General features: G+C 40.0%; 1 protein-coding gene across 11 annotated transcripts in view; it reads right to left on the bottom strand.

Annotated features, from left to right (window-relative positions):
• The window catches only part of SYBU (syntabulin), a 117,523-nt gene that overhangs the window by 19,143 nt on the left and 82,823 nt on the right, over positions 1 to 15,557 (bottom strand). Inside the window, exon 1 of one of the 11 annotated variants that reach the window (XM_009455815.4) lies at positions 14,493 to 14,703. The exons of 9 other annotated variants lie outside the window; for them this stretch is intronic. In XM_009455815.4, coding sequence (XP_009454090.1) covers positions 14,493 to 14,529 — 37 coding nt within the window. In that variant the 5' untranslated portion in view covers positions 14,530 to 14,703. Of the gene's footprint in view, positions 1 to 9,941; positions 10,046 to 14,492; positions 14,704 to 15,557 lie in introns of those variants that run through there. One more of the 11 variants, XM_054656943.2, reaches the window with a different exon arrangement.

A 15,557-nucleotide genomic window follows, 5' to 3' on the forward strand; every position in this document is an offset into this window, starting at 1 on the left:
GAGGGAAAGACAGAATGTACATAAGGCACAGGTTGTTTGAAACTGGGCCAGTTCCAGCCAAACTCATGTACACAAATGTTGGTTTGCAAAGCTAGTAGGACACTTAACAGTTGGTTCATGGTTCAAAGTCCTCATAATCCTGTTGTAAAAGAGAAGGAGCCAACCAGTGTGCTGTTGAACGTGTCAAATGCCATTCAGCAGAGAAATAACATTTCACAATCCAGCATACCCTGCACTGGGGTTATTCCATCAGTGCCAACCTGAATTTTCCATGGCAGACATGCTTCACAGCATCAAAGGAACTACACACAGGCATTCATCATCTCCCACACTGACTCAGCTCAGGAACCACTCCAGTGGCAGGCATGTCCAACGGGCAGCCCTTCCCCCACTGCCTTTCACCCAACAGGTCTGGGAAAGGTTACATCCACCGTGGTCATAAACGTCATCCTAGCTCATTATGTTGGGGACCAAGTAATAACAGAGCAAATCCTCCCTGAAGTATTTTACAGACTTGTACATGGGACTTATCTTTGATTTCTTGTCAAATTTACTGAAGTGAACTGAATTTCTGCCCCCTTAAAAGAACTAGCTGGAAAGCCTGCTGCTTCTATTTAAGGAGAAGCATTTATCCAGTGTTTACCAAAATGAGATGCCTGCCCTCCTGTCTGGCAGGAAAACCTACATCAGGAAGAGCAGCACTAATGGTGGTGCTGGGTGCGGAGCAGGGGTGTCATTGCAGGAGGCATTCATAGGGGAGGAAGGAGGTGATGAAGGACTGGGAGAGAAAAATGGGGAGTGAGACACCAGGAAAGACAGAAGGTCAGGACAGGGCTAGGATTTAAGTCTATGACTCAGTCCAGAATATAAGGGAGAAGGAAAAGATGAGAATGTTTTGGAGTCACCTCATTCTCCACTCTTCTTCATCTCAGTGAGGTGGTGCTGTCTGCTTGCAATTCTAGACCACAAATGGAATAAAACACCCACTTACTGGGAAACAGATGACATAATTCACAACTCGTTGCCAAGACATCCAATGGGGCCCTAAAATAATTTTTTTTTAAAAACTCACTTCTGTACTTAAACATGGCTTTTCTTAATTGACTCTAAGACCTAACAACCTTGACCATTCAACCCCCATCTTCATCCTCACTGTGTGACAACTTCCAGGACACACCATCTTCTCAACCCACAGGTTCCTTTCTTCCCTTGGCAGTGGCACTCAGAGTGTCAGGAAGGTTGCATATGTCTCGCACGTGGCTCACTCCCTGGATTTTCTCAGTAGCACTGACCTCCACCTCCACTGCATTTAAACAGAGCAGAGTTCTGACACTGGACTCAACCATGCTCCCCTTCCAATATCTTGACATGCTTTCACCCTCCTCTCTCTTTCTCACTTGTGCTTTCAGTCTCTATGAAGTTATTTCTCTTTGCCTTTTTAAAAATAATATGGTTTAGTAGTTTCAGTTACTAGCTGTGTGACCTGGGGAAAGACAAGCTCTCTGAGCTTCATTTTTTTCTATGAAAGGAGAATAATAATAGTATCTATTTCATAGAGTTGTTGTAAGGATGATGTAAGATAATATATGTAAAACATGTAAAAATAGTGCTGGCACTCAGTAAGCACTTTAAAATTTCACTATTATTTTTTACTTTTCTTCTTATGATTACCCTCTTTGAACCATATCAAGGTCCCAAAACATGTGAGGCCAAAATCTGGAAGAACTTAGAACAGTGACAAGAAATGAGGCGAGGCTGTTGTGTAGTGTGAGTGGCAAGAAAGGATTCAAAACAAGCATGAAAATAAAAAAAATAAAAGATGGTCCTGGCAGAGGATGGTAAAAATTCTTCTTTTAGATTATAAGTCAGTGAGTAAATCCTCCTTAGCTGTATTGACTGAATATCCCAATTTCACAGGAAGGCCTGCAGCACACTAAACAACAGGGAGCTAATGACCCAACCCTTCTTATAGGGTCTGTGGCTCACGAATAACACATGGTGAGAGCTGTTATCTCCACATCAGTTCATATTTGTGTGTTCTCCAGCTTTTTGCTAGCACACGTGGGCTGAGACCATAGTCCTGCCTTCAGAGAGAGGCAAATGTCTTAGGAGGGACTCAAGTTAGGTGCTAAGAGAGGTCAACAATGGGAAAGACTGTTTCCTGCTGGAAGCATGAAGACTTCATGGAGGAGGCACACTGAACTAGCCAGGTTTTGAAGCCATTTACAACAATTCAGGACTGTAGCATGCAGAGCTGTGGAGACAGCACAGTGTGAAGGGAACAGCACACAGAGATGGTAATGCTGAAAGAATTAGAAGCAACAGCAGGGAATGAGGCAATAAAGGGAACTTGGAGGCAGGCGAATTTAAAACCTTCCTTAGACACAGGTCCCAGTGGTTGCCACTGGTCAGGTTAAGAGTTGCTCATATTTGACACACAGGTCTTTTTCATTTTCTAAAATTCCCACTTTCACTTCTCTAATAAAATATGCAAACATATTACCTTACTCAGAGAGGTGAAAATGAAAGAAAAGGAAGCACGTATTTTTCCTATTCTAGGGATCCTACAGCCACAATTCTGTCTGAAGTGATTCCACTGACAACCCTTAATGGTCTACTGATCCGTGCCCTTCTTGATCTCCATTTAGAGGCTGAACCTGCTGACATGTGTGAGGTGAGGAAGTGGCAGGTCAGAGAGTGCCATACGAAACTAAGCATGGAACTATTTTTCTATACGTGAGTGACATTTCATTATTTTCTCTATGACCTAGAAAGTTGTTCTCTCAATGTATTTTTTAAAAGAGTCTCAGATACAAAGAACTGGATTAATCATAATTCTTGGTTTTTGACATTCTGTCATCATTGGCCCATGCAAGGCTATCTTTAATTTATTTATTTACTGACTGCTCTGTTTAGGTATTTATGTTTTGTTTATGTTTAATATAATAAATGAAGAAACCACCAATCCATCACAAAAACTAGAACAGTGACACTAACTTACATGCATTTATATGGTCTTCCTTTATCTTATCCCCTGTTCACCATTTCCTTGCGTTCACTTTTACAAAGAATGATCACATCTATGTATTTTTAAAAGGTAGAATTTGAGGATTTTTGTTTTATTTGTTTTTAACTTTTTAAAATAAAATAGGTTATCATGATGTATATAAAATCTTTTGGGACAATTTTCATTCAATATTATATTGCAAAAATTCTCCATATAGTTGTAGTGTGTTCATTTGACTGCTACATAATATTAGAGTGTGTGATCTTTATCCATAATTTATACTTCATTCTCCCGATAATGAGAAAATGAGTTGACTTTATTCCAGTTACTCATTTAGCTAGATTTTCCATTCTGATAAACATGTATTTGCATTTCCAGAGTCTAAGAAGAAAAATCAAGAGGAAATCTACTCTTAATAATGTATTCCATAGGCAAAAAGAAATGCTCTGTGGATCACCTGTCCTTACAGATTTGTACTTTTACCCTTCTTCCTATCATTATGAATAATTAAAAGTAGTTATGAAGAGTAAAAGTAAAACTAGAATCTCTGTTTTACCTTATTCCAATTTTAGGGTCCAATATGCCTAAGATGACCCGTTGTCTCATGGTAGCTCTGACCCTGAATAGCCCTCAAAGATCAGGAATTACTTGATGCCCTGTTGAGTTTGGCTTAGGTCACTTCACAACCCTGTACTTAAGACTTGGCAAGGAGATGGGCCCATGAACATGAGAAGCTGACCCAGAGTTGCTGGATTATGCATACAACCTCATCGAGGGAGAAACCTCTTGTCCCAAAATGGGGAGGAAGAGTGATGGGGGAAAGCTTCCCTGATGGTATGTGCTGGTGTTTAATGCAGCCCAGAACTTGTTCCTAATTCCAAGGCCTAATTCCAAGTTGCAAGCGAAGAAAAGATCTTCATTTTAAGGCAAGCCCCACTGTTTTGGAGACAGAGAAGCCACCAGTTAAGTCTCTATATTAAAGCTGGGTGCAGTGGCTCCCGTCTGTAATCCCAGCACTTTGGGAGGCTGAGATAGGCAGATCAATTGAGCCCAGGGGTTCGAGACCAGCCTGGGTAAAATGGTAAAACCCCATCTCTGAAAAAAAAAAAAAAATTAGCCAGGCGTGGTGGCATGCGCTTATAGTCCCACTACTCGGGGGACTGAGGTGGGAAGATCAATTGAGCCCTGGAGGTTGAGGCTGCAGTGAGCCATGAGCATGCCACTGCACTCCAGCCTGGGTGACAGAGTAAGGCCCTGTCTCAAAAAAAATTTTTTTGAGTCTATATGAGGAAGTAACTGCTATGCTTTTTAGATGTTACAGGCAAAGTAAAAATTTCTATCTTTTGATTTTTATCTAAGCATCTATGTGTTAGAGCTGATGACTTATCACTTCAAAATGTCTTTGTGAAGTTAAATGTCTGTTGAGCGAGTCAGGCAATTATGGGATAGATTTTAAACCATCCTCAGTGAGTCAGAAACATGTTTCCCAGGTGGTGCTGATGCTGCTGGTTTGGAGCCACTCTTTGAGAGTCACTGTTTCAGAAGAATGAGAAGATGACTAATTTAGGAGCAGAGGTGACATTCTGTAAGATTAAATAACTTATGGGTAGAGGTGAGACCCAGTAATATATGTTTTAATAAGCCCTCCAGGAATATGGATGCTAAAGTTTGAGGACCACTGCCCTAAGACAGGCCTATGCCTGAGATCCCCCAGCAGCTTCCTGAATGGCTGCCTCTGACAAAGTGAGAGCAGCCGGCTTGACTGTAATTTGACATACAGATACACACTGTAGTATATATTTTGGGAACATCTTTACATATTTCACATCCAAAATGAGTGAACTGCTTAATTTACTTGGCATAATACTGAGTGGTACTAACCATGCTGCATGTAATTGACAATATGTTTTTAACAGCTGTGGTTAAGAGCAGGTGCTAGCATCAGCAGATTCAGGGCTCAAATATCCACTCTTTCATTAATGACAGTGTGACCTCAGGCAATCACTTAACCTCTCTATGCCTAAGTTTACTCACTGTAAAAAGGGACTAAAAGAATACCTATCACATGGAATTTTTGTGAGAATTAAACGCCATAATATGAACTACTGTAAGTGCACAGTAAATACTCATCATCATCATCATCATTAGCCTACTTATCCACGTGTTTGGTATGTGTGCTGCTAAACACTAAATTTTTCTAATAATTCTTCCATATGGGCACTGTAGACTATCTAAGTAATGTGATTTAAGAAGGAAAGGTATTTATTAAGTGACTAAACTCTAAATACAAGTGATAAGTTGTAGATGACCTAGTTTCTCTCAGGAATAGTTAGAAATGGCTTGTTATGTTCACACCCTGTTCAAAGTGCCTTACAGGCATTCTCATTGAATCTTCATATCAAGCATATGAAAGAGGTACAATTATTATTCCTATTTTACAGGTGAGGAAAGTAGACAACAGGTAAGTTGCTGAAGGTCACACAGCCCTTATGTGGAGATCTGAAACATCACAATAAGATTCAAAATATGCCTTAAACACCAGGAAAGTATACCTGCATGGAACTTCAAAACTTGGGGCAATTTTGCCACCCTCACCCCCCATCCCACCCAAAGTGTTTGCTTGCTCTTGCAAGGGGCACACTGAAACCTTTGAAAACACATTTACGAACAACCTGCAATAAAAAGTCTTAACAAAATCATCACTACTCTATTCTGTATCCCCCACCAGAGAGCAAACAATTAGTGAACACAGACTATACTAGCAAGGAGGCTGCCTTTGCACAGTAAACCCTGGGGCTGTGTCATTCATCTACTTTCAACAAAGATAATAGGATTGAATCTTCATTCTTAAGCAAAAAGTTAACATAATAGAAATACATTTTAAAGAAGTGTTGCCATTTGAAACATCAAATAGATAGGGGTTTTTATGGTACAGTCTGAGGACCACCTGCATCAGTATCACCTGGCCTCTTTGTTAAAAATACAGATTCTTGACTCATACTCCAGATCTGCTGATTGAAATTTCTTTAAGTCAGCCTCATAATCCATTTTCACAAATTGCCCAGGTGATCTTCTACGCACAGTAATGTTGTGAAATCACTACAACAAATGCTTCTTGTTTTCAAATCTGTCTGTTTAGTAACTGTGTCATCTGTCTGCTCTTTCCCATCCTGAATGCTCCACCTGAGGCCATCATCATTTCTCACCCAGAATTACTGAAACAGCATTACACTGTGCCCAGCTGCTCCTTGTGGCCCTGAGCAGTTTGTCTTCCACACTACTCCAGAGAAGAAACCTCATTAGGCAATTCCCTTGTTGAAACTCCTCAATGGCACCCTGTGTCCATAAAGTCCAAACTCTTTAGCATGATTTACAAACCCTCCATAATCTCTTCAGACTGTCATACCATAACCACTGCCAATGGAACCATTCACAGTTTCCTGAAGGAGGCACGATAGCCTCTAGACTCCCAGTTTTCACACATGCTGTTCCCTCTAGCTGGATTATTTTCCCATCCCTCTGGGCTTGGCTAACTACTACCTGTTCTTCAGGTCTCAGTTTAGCCTTGAGCTTTACTTCCTTCAGGAAGGGGATTAGGTGGCCCTCCTTTATCTGACCCCACCCAGAATTTAACAAGTATTTATCACATTGCACTGCAATTGCCTGTTTGCTTTAACATATTTTCCAGTATGCTTGTCAGCTCCTTGAGGGCATGTTCTTTTGTATCCCCATGTGTCACACAGGGTTTAGCACAGAGTAGGTGCTGTTGTTTTGAAATGTTATTTCACAGCATTAAAAGTTTCTCCACCATTGGCATTTAGGGATAGCTCCTCTTTCTCCTATTTTGCCCTTTAGGTTGGATTGACAGACTGGTGTTATTTCCAATTAAGACAAAAATACTCCCTTCCACTCCTACTTCCAGCCTCTATGCCCAAACCTCTTAAAAGTCAAGTTTTCAGCCCAGGATACCAGCATGCAAAAACCACGCTAACTGCAAAGACCTCTGTCTTGTTCATCACTGCATCCCCAGAGCCAAGAGCACAGAGCCTGGCTTATAGGAGACTCAGAAGAATATTTAATGAATGAGGGAAGAAAGGTACCAAAAGAACTTACATATATGATTGCAGAAATGGTATCATTAACTTTGAGAAACTGGAAAGGATGGGAGGTAGAAGATTGGAAATGGGCAAAAAGTCTGCAGGTCATGAACGTAGAGAAAAGATAAATTCTGAAAATCACAAACTGCTGTTTGGTGTTGATCTCCAGTAAAATTGTAGAGAAAGTCCTTTAATAAGGCAAGAAGGAGCCAGCAGGAGTTCACTGGGTCAGATGTGAAAAACAATCTGCACTTCCTTTTCTGAAGGAGTTATCATGGCCACATACATCACATATTTGGAGTTCAGCAGACGTTTAATGCAAACACTTAGGATACTCTTATGAACAAGGTCGACATGTGTGCATTGGGTGATAGCACAGTCAAGTACCCACGGGATGTTGACAAATGGACTGTCTGTCAACCTCTAGGGAAATCTCTAGTAACACATCACCTGGCCCTGGTGTTGTCCATATCCTATTTAACATGCTTTATTAATGACATGAATGAAATCATGGATGGTATGGTGTTGGCGGCAGACTCCTGATTACACAAAACCTTGAAGGGATAACTAATGCATCGGATGACAGCATCAGATAATAATGCCACTAGCCACTGTGGACTCAGAGCCTACTCTGTCAAGAACTCTACAGCTGCTATTTCCTTTAATCCTTCCTCCCAAAGACATACAAGTAAAGACCAGGAAACCAAAGTTCTGAGTGATGCTGAGACTCACCCCAAATCACAGAGCTACTAAGCAGCAGAGCTGGCTTGTCTGACATCACTCTGCTTGATCCTTGTGATCAGAATTCACAAAGATCTAAGATCAGGAAACCAGACAACAATGTTCAATCTAGTCCATCTCAACTATGCGTTAAACACTTCCTAGGCTAAGGCACTGGATGGGGGAGGCATGGAGAAACAGTTCCAATGCTCAAGGGTTTCCTAGGAGGAGTTAGACTATACAGACAAACAACCAGGATATAAGGCAGAATACAATGAGTGCAAACAGAGAGGGCGGGCACCCAGAAAACACAGAGGAGGAAGAAATCTTCTTAGCTAGGGTGAAGGGATGAGGGCAGGGGAATATGTCATGGGAGAGATGACACTTGAGATGGCCCTGATACACCAGGAAGAATATAGTGTTGGGGGCATGGACAGGAGTTGACCTTGGGTGAAAGAGATCACATGAACTAAAACACAGAGGAAGAAAAACACAGGGTATGTTTAGTACATATATGGAGTCCCTTGTATGGCTAGAATATAGTGATCATATGAGAAAATGCAGCCAAAAAGGTGAGTTGTAACCAGAGAGTTGAAAAATACAAAAATTATGCTATGGGCAAGAGGGAACTATGACATACTGAAGGCAAGAGAGAACCATAATGAGTTTTGTTTGGGGTGGTAACATGAACAGTGATGCTTTATGAAGACAACATGACAGCAATATCTGAAGGAGAGACTGGAGTCTGGTGGGGAATTCAGGTGACTGTTACAGTTTGGAGATGGGTCATAAGGTAAGGGAAAAGGAATGCTGAAAAAGGAGACCCTTTCCAGGTAGCTCTTAGGTTCCACAAAATTAACTGTATGGGTTCAAAATCATTTGACACTCCAGATGGACAAAATGATTAAAAATAGAAAAAGGATAAAGTCAAGTTAAACATTAAAAAACACCTTTATCTTATGCCATATGCTTGACTGCAGTGCTACCCACATAAAAGAACAATTGAGTGGAGATACGTATGTTTGGAAAAGCAAACAAAATGGGAAATATCTCAATCAAATGAAAAGAACAATGTCTCTTATATATTGCCTGAAGAATTTGTGAAGAATTGGATAATCTGATAAGAATGGATTGAGGTACTCCAAGATCAATACTAGATTTCACCTCTGTGTAATTTTTTTTTTTTTTTTTTTTTTTTTTTTTTTTTTTTTGAGACAGGGTTTCACTCCCATCATCCAGGCTGGAGTGTAGTGGCATAAACTCGGCTCTCTACAACCTCTGCCTCCTGGGCTCAGGTGATCCTTCTGCCTCAGCCTCCTGAGTAATTGTGACTACAGGAGCATGCCACCACACCCAGTTAATTTTTGCATTTTTGGTAGAGACAGGTTTCATCATGTTGACCAGGCTGGTCTCGAACTCCTGACCTCAAGCGATCCACCCACTTTGGCCTCCCAAAGTGCTGGGATTACAGGTGTCTGTGTAATCTTTAATGTAAATTTCATTTGCAAGCACAAACATCAATACAATAAAACAAATAAGCTGGGTAAATTCTGGCAATTTCTGGCATCTGTAGGGAGTGTGAGAACAAAAGCAAATGGAGAAATGGAAGGCTTAGTGGTGTTGGGGTTGTTTTTAACCCTGACATGTGTTCAAGGAACTCAAATGAGAAAGGGAGAAACAGAATAATGAAGTCACAAGAAAATATTTCCAAGATAAGTCCTGGCAGCACAACAGAGAAATGCCTGGATCAGGTGATGTGGTCACAGGAAAGCAGGTGGAAAGCAGGCGGAACAGCTCCTGCACGCCTGCCTTGGGACACCTGTGCAAGGACCACAGAGCCCAGTGTCTGCCCCAGGAGGGGACATGCACTGGGATGCCTCGTTCCTACTTCTGTCTTCCTTCTCGAGCTGGGGCGGAAGCCGACAAGAGGCAAAGAGCTCTGTCTCCAGCAGCAAGCAACAACATTTCACCTCATACCATTGTCTATCAATTGAAAATTATTCTAACTCTCAAGCTTCTGAACAAAATGTTTTTGAACTCCCACTCATCCTTCCAAAAACATTTTCTACAAATCCTGGTGTGGTTTATAGCACTTAAAATGAATGAAGCATACTCACAATTGGATTTTGCTCTGCTCACAAATTATGCTCTGCATTTCCTTGGACTCCTTTAGTGGAACCTTCCCCAGGATCTCACTCTCAGTGACATCTGGCACAAAGCACATGTTCCCAGGCCAACCCTTTGCTTGCCCAGCTACTCTGCCCCACCCCCCTACACAAGTTAACTTTTAAATTCAAGTGTACTCAGTGTTCTCTACTTTCTCCACCCCTTCCCTCTCCAGCCCACAATGTTCTGTGAAAAACCAAAATAAAATGGAAAAGCAAAGCAGAGTATTACGAAAAATAAATCAAGGCCACTCTTTTTAGGACCATCAAAGAGTGTTTGCATGGCAGTAAAAACAAGGGAATAAGCAGGCTTTGGAAACAGTAGTTTTGAAAATACCCCCCAACATATTGTAAAGGGCACATATGTAAGCTGGTAACATTATTTTTAAAGTGCAAGGAAATGTTAAAACACACATTTCAGTACAGTGGTTACCCCTGGGGTAGTCAGAGAATAGGATCTGGGAGGAGTGTGCAGGCAGCTTCCCTGGTGGTAAATCTTAAAGTGGAAGGTGAAATCACAAGTTTTGCTTTATTATTATTCTACCCAGCTCACGCATATGTCACATACATTCTCTTTATGCATCACATTATATGTAGTATTTATAAAGAAATAAGGGAAGCAGCAAAACTGAATTTAAAACAAATGCTTATCAGAGAGTAATAAAGAAAGAGAGAAGGAGAGAAAGAAGAAAAGAAAGAAAAAAGAAAACATGATCTTATTCCTAGACAGGTTCACATTCTAGTAGAGAAAAGAGCCATCTAAAAAATTATTATTAAATATAACATGGTTACCATAACAATAGAATTTAAAAAAAAACACTGCCTCTAAGGGCATACATAGTATTTAAGTTAACAATGATTGCATGTGAAGTTCAAATCCCTAAGTGTCTTTGCCTTAAAAATACAGTTTTACCCTTTATAAGTATCAATATTGCATTACTTTTCCTGGGACCCTTCCCAGACCCCAGAGTCTAGGTAACATGGTCATCCTCTGGGCTCCCACTGGACACTACGCTTCCTCCTGAAACATATCACAACATACAGGGATCCCCTAGTTTATTGTTGTACCCAGTGCCTGGTCACTGCCTAGCACATTAATAAACATTCGTTTAAAAAAACAAATGAGTAGCATTACCAGGTTCAGTTCTTTTAAATGGTAGCTGAGACTGAGAAGAAAAGGAAGGGTGGAAATGCTGAGTTGGAGAATCTTATCCAAAACTTGAGAATGACCCAGTGTTGCATGGGAAAAATCCCTTTACTGTCCCTGGTTCTCTGGGCTGGGCAGTATAGGAGGCTATGGAGCAATCTGCAGATTCTAAACCTTTGCCCTCTATGCACTAGTGCTTCTAAGCTCGTGGCTTGGATCTTTCACTTCTTCCTCTAACGATGAGGGAAAAGGCATTGGATGTCAGGCAGTAACCCAGTATCGGATACAGGCATAGCCTTCATCTTTCAAGAACAGTCAGGCCCGCCAGTAGTCTCGGCAGAAATCAGATCTTCCTGGCAGAGGCTCACAGAGCCTGCCTATCTCAACCTCAGAGGTGAGTACAAGAAGCCAAACACTCAGGAAGATCCAGTTTCCCTGAATAATGTTGCTGCCATGTAAGACAAGGAAGCATCCCTTACTCTGAAAGTGCCACAAACTCTCCTGATGGAAAAGGATGCAACAAATAGAAACGTCAGCTGAGACCTCAGAAAGCTCCCCAGATATGACCCGAATATCATGACAGAAGCACCAGGTACCAGCAAGCAACTGACGAACTGTGCACCATCAGAGCATGTGCATGCGTGACTAATAACAATGGAATAGAAAGTGGGGCATTATTTTGTTCACAGACTAGCAGAATATAAGTAAAAGTCACCATGCTAGTGGGGATATTGCTAAGGATTTAATTGTTCCATTGCAACTTTAAAATAGAAGGCTTATTCTAGCTAGGCCATCTGAGTGATATTGCATCTGAAATTATGTTTAGCTAAACATATTCAGCATGTATGAACATACATTGATTCCAAGTTCCCAGCCTCTCAAGACCTCATTTTAAACTACATCCTACAAATGCTACCACCCTGCTCCTTTTTTTCATTCAAGTGACTTGGTATAGTCCTTGGTGCACATGCCACGTTCTTTCCAGGGAAAACAGAAGGAAAGAAGAGAATATGCCAGAAGAAGTGGAAATTAAAGTGGCATTAAAATAAATATAAAGCTGCAAAATATAATCTGGGTCAACTCTTCATGCGTTTTAAAATAAGCACCAGCAGGCTCAGCACATATGGCATTGGTTTTATGTATTTTTTTGGCTCAGATGTCACACAGAATTAGTGCAAAAGGAAAAATCCCAGCATGGGGCCTATTTTTATACAGATTAATCAATAATTTCCCATCTCCTCCTCTCCCATCATTCCCCAAACTTTGAATCTAATGAAAAATGAAATTGCTTTTTTTCAAACTACGTCATGGAAATCCTTTCAGGAAAAAAAAGAACTTAATATTTGAACCTAGATTTTAATCATCACATTTTAAATTCAAGTTGTAAATATTAACTAGACTTATGCTATGGCTCAGACTGTGGTATCTTACCCATTTTGTTAATAGCAAAACAATTTCATATATATACATACATACATACATATATATATATAGCTATTTAGCAAAACAACAAAGTCACACATTTGAAAAGGAAACAAAAATCACTACTGTATATTTCACTTTTTGTTAGGTACATTCTCATGTACATAAAATCCCACAATTCCCATCAAAATGTTAAGCACATAGTAGATTCTTAGTAAGTACTTGATAAGAAATTTGATAGGCTGAATCAAATTGAAACAAAGAATTGTTCAAGCTATTAGCTAATGCCTCCCTTGACTACCAGGCATTGTAAAAATGATGATAACGTTTATAGTAATCACAATACAATAGAAGTTAATTTTTTTGTATGCCATATGCCATTGATTATTTCACTGAATTTTCAAAGCAGCCTTATGTGAGGGGTACTCTTACTATCTCCACTACATAGAGGAAAGAAAAGTTTTAGAGAAAAGAGTCAGATATTTTGAGGTTAAAAAGAAATCCCATACTATGCTGGTTTTTAGAGGTGGGCAGGGGACTTCATTGCAGATCCACTGAGAAAGGGATATGGGGCTTTATACTGTTAGTGCAGTAAAAATTTGGAGAAAGTGTCATCCACATGGTTTCCAGGGCTCCAAAATCATGATCTCTATAGAATTTCTCACACACCCATGTTTGTCTGCTATTCCATCTACTGTTAGAATTATACTTATGAAATATTAAGTTAATCACCTAAAGTTTGACCCCAGTGACAAAGCCAGGGACAGAGTAGTCCTTGGTACATTCACATTCTCAAAGGGTGGTATCTTTTCACTGTTCTAGCAATTAAAATTGAGCCATGACTAACCGTTGGAAAAGATGACATAAAAACAGTATGCCCTTTGCCTAAGTAGTCATGAGCATAAAAAAGTAAACAAAGTTAACAATCTAGCATAATGCTGTGTTCACTTTTTTATATGATTAAAGATGAATTTCTCTTATACTAATATAGTATATGTTTTGCTTTTTGTTTAGAGCTGCCAGATGTCAGCTATATATGTGAACAATCTAAATATCTTAATTTTACACAATTTTAAAGTTACCGAACTAAAGTTGGAGTTACCATAAACATAGTATTTCTTTTGTTTCTACTAATTAATTTTACCACCACAGGCATTAATCATTTGCCCAGCAGATGAAAAGTACTTTAAGATGACTCATGTGTTTTACAACACTACAAACCCAACCTTTATGCTCTTGGAATGTAGAGTAAAGAGGAAGTGTTAGGTCAAATTAGTTAATAAAAATAAAAATGTTCCACATCCCAATTCCATGAACATTAACTGTTTCAGAATTTCTACTGGATGCCATGTGAGAAAAGTAAATTAAAACTGGCCAGAGAGATGTGTTCTGAGTAATTTTCATGGTAATCAGGCAGACATGGGTATTCCCTTTCCTAATCACACGAACAGGCTCTCTCTTGATAATAAATACATCGTGTTTCAGCCTACACAGAGGCCCACTTCAAACTATGTGCAGTGCCAATTAGCGTTAATTGTGGCTGTGTTCATCTGTTCCCTTACCACACCACTGGTAAGGCCAGGCTTTTCATTTACAAATGCAACATGCAATGCTCATGGTTGGAAGAGCATTCTAAATGTAATTGCCAATGGTCAGTCTTTTTCATTTTGGCATCAAATTGACTTACAATTGCACAAATAGACTGATAAATGACAAAAAGTATTTAAAATAACACGTGTATATTTTTTAAAGTTTAGTTATACGACCATGCATTCAGAGTATCTGAGAGGTGAAGATGAAAACTTGCTTTAGGCTCCATTTTGGCCTACCACAACTAACTTACACACACACACACACACACACACACACACACACAGAGTCTAGCCTCTGTGATCCAATATAATTATTTACTTACTGTGACTAATACTACTTACTTAGAAGGTAAGCTCCATAGACTTTCATGGCAAACATTGCCTCTGCAAACAGCCTCCCAGCACAGGCTGGGGTATGTCTTTTGCAGAAATACAGTGTGTGCAGCTCATATCTCAGTAGAGTACAGTCTCAGAGTGGGGTATCCATGGAGACTGAGCCTTCTGCATGTGCAGGGCAAGGAAGTTACTCTGCTGGCACCATAGCAACAGGAGGCAGAGGGAAAGCCAGCCTATCAGGGAAGAGCACAGGGCCTTCTCCCTGGTGACTGCAGTGTTCCAATGAAACCATCGCCCTCATGAATGGACACAAAGGATTTGAAGAAATACCAAGTTGTCAAATAGAAGTAAATGCCTACACAACAGTCAAGATGAATCCTCGGACAATATTGGACCAAAACGTATAGAATCTTTCCACATTGATTATAATATCCCAATGGGCAAGCAAGAAATTATATCAAACCCCACACAGCCCTAAATTTTATGGCAAACACAAATTTTATGGCAAACACCAAGCACTTTGAGAAAAATGCTTGGTGTACTCCATGAATTCCAGCTATTTAAATATGCATGACAATTCACAACACTGCCCAGAAGAAAGGAACAGGGGAGCCTGATTATTCTGAGGACAGAAAATGGAATACAGAGCTCTCTGGAACAATTTAAGGCAGATTCCCTCTAAATAGAAGTTTGCTCAGAAAAAATGTTTAGTAAGCTTCCACCAAAGCTCTCTATTATTTCAGAATAAGTCTTACTAAGAAGGCATCTGTGACAGAATAAGACTAATGCAGATGAGATGCTGAGTGGACATTCAAATGCCTTAAAGTTGTGCTATTCGTAAACTTTCCTTATTTCCCATTTTATAATAATAATAAAAGTGATCATTTATTGAGCACATACTGTATGCCAGGCAAATATTGTCACTACAAACACAGCTCACTGTCAAATGCCAACACCGATTTTTGCAAAGATAGAGGATGTGCATGTTTACCCCTCAGTGTTGTGTAGTATTTAGGTAATGCATACATTCTGCTACATATCTAACACCTTTCATGATTTTCACAATAATGC

This window comes from Pan troglodytes, chromosome 7 (genome assembly GCF_028858775.2).
Source record: "Pan troglodytes isolate AG18354 chromosome 7, NHGRI_mPanTro3-v2.0_pri, whole genome shotgun sequence".
Classification (NCBI taxonomy): domain Eukaryota; kingdom Metazoa; phylum Chordata; class Mammalia; order Primates; family Hominidae; genus Pan; species Pan troglodytes.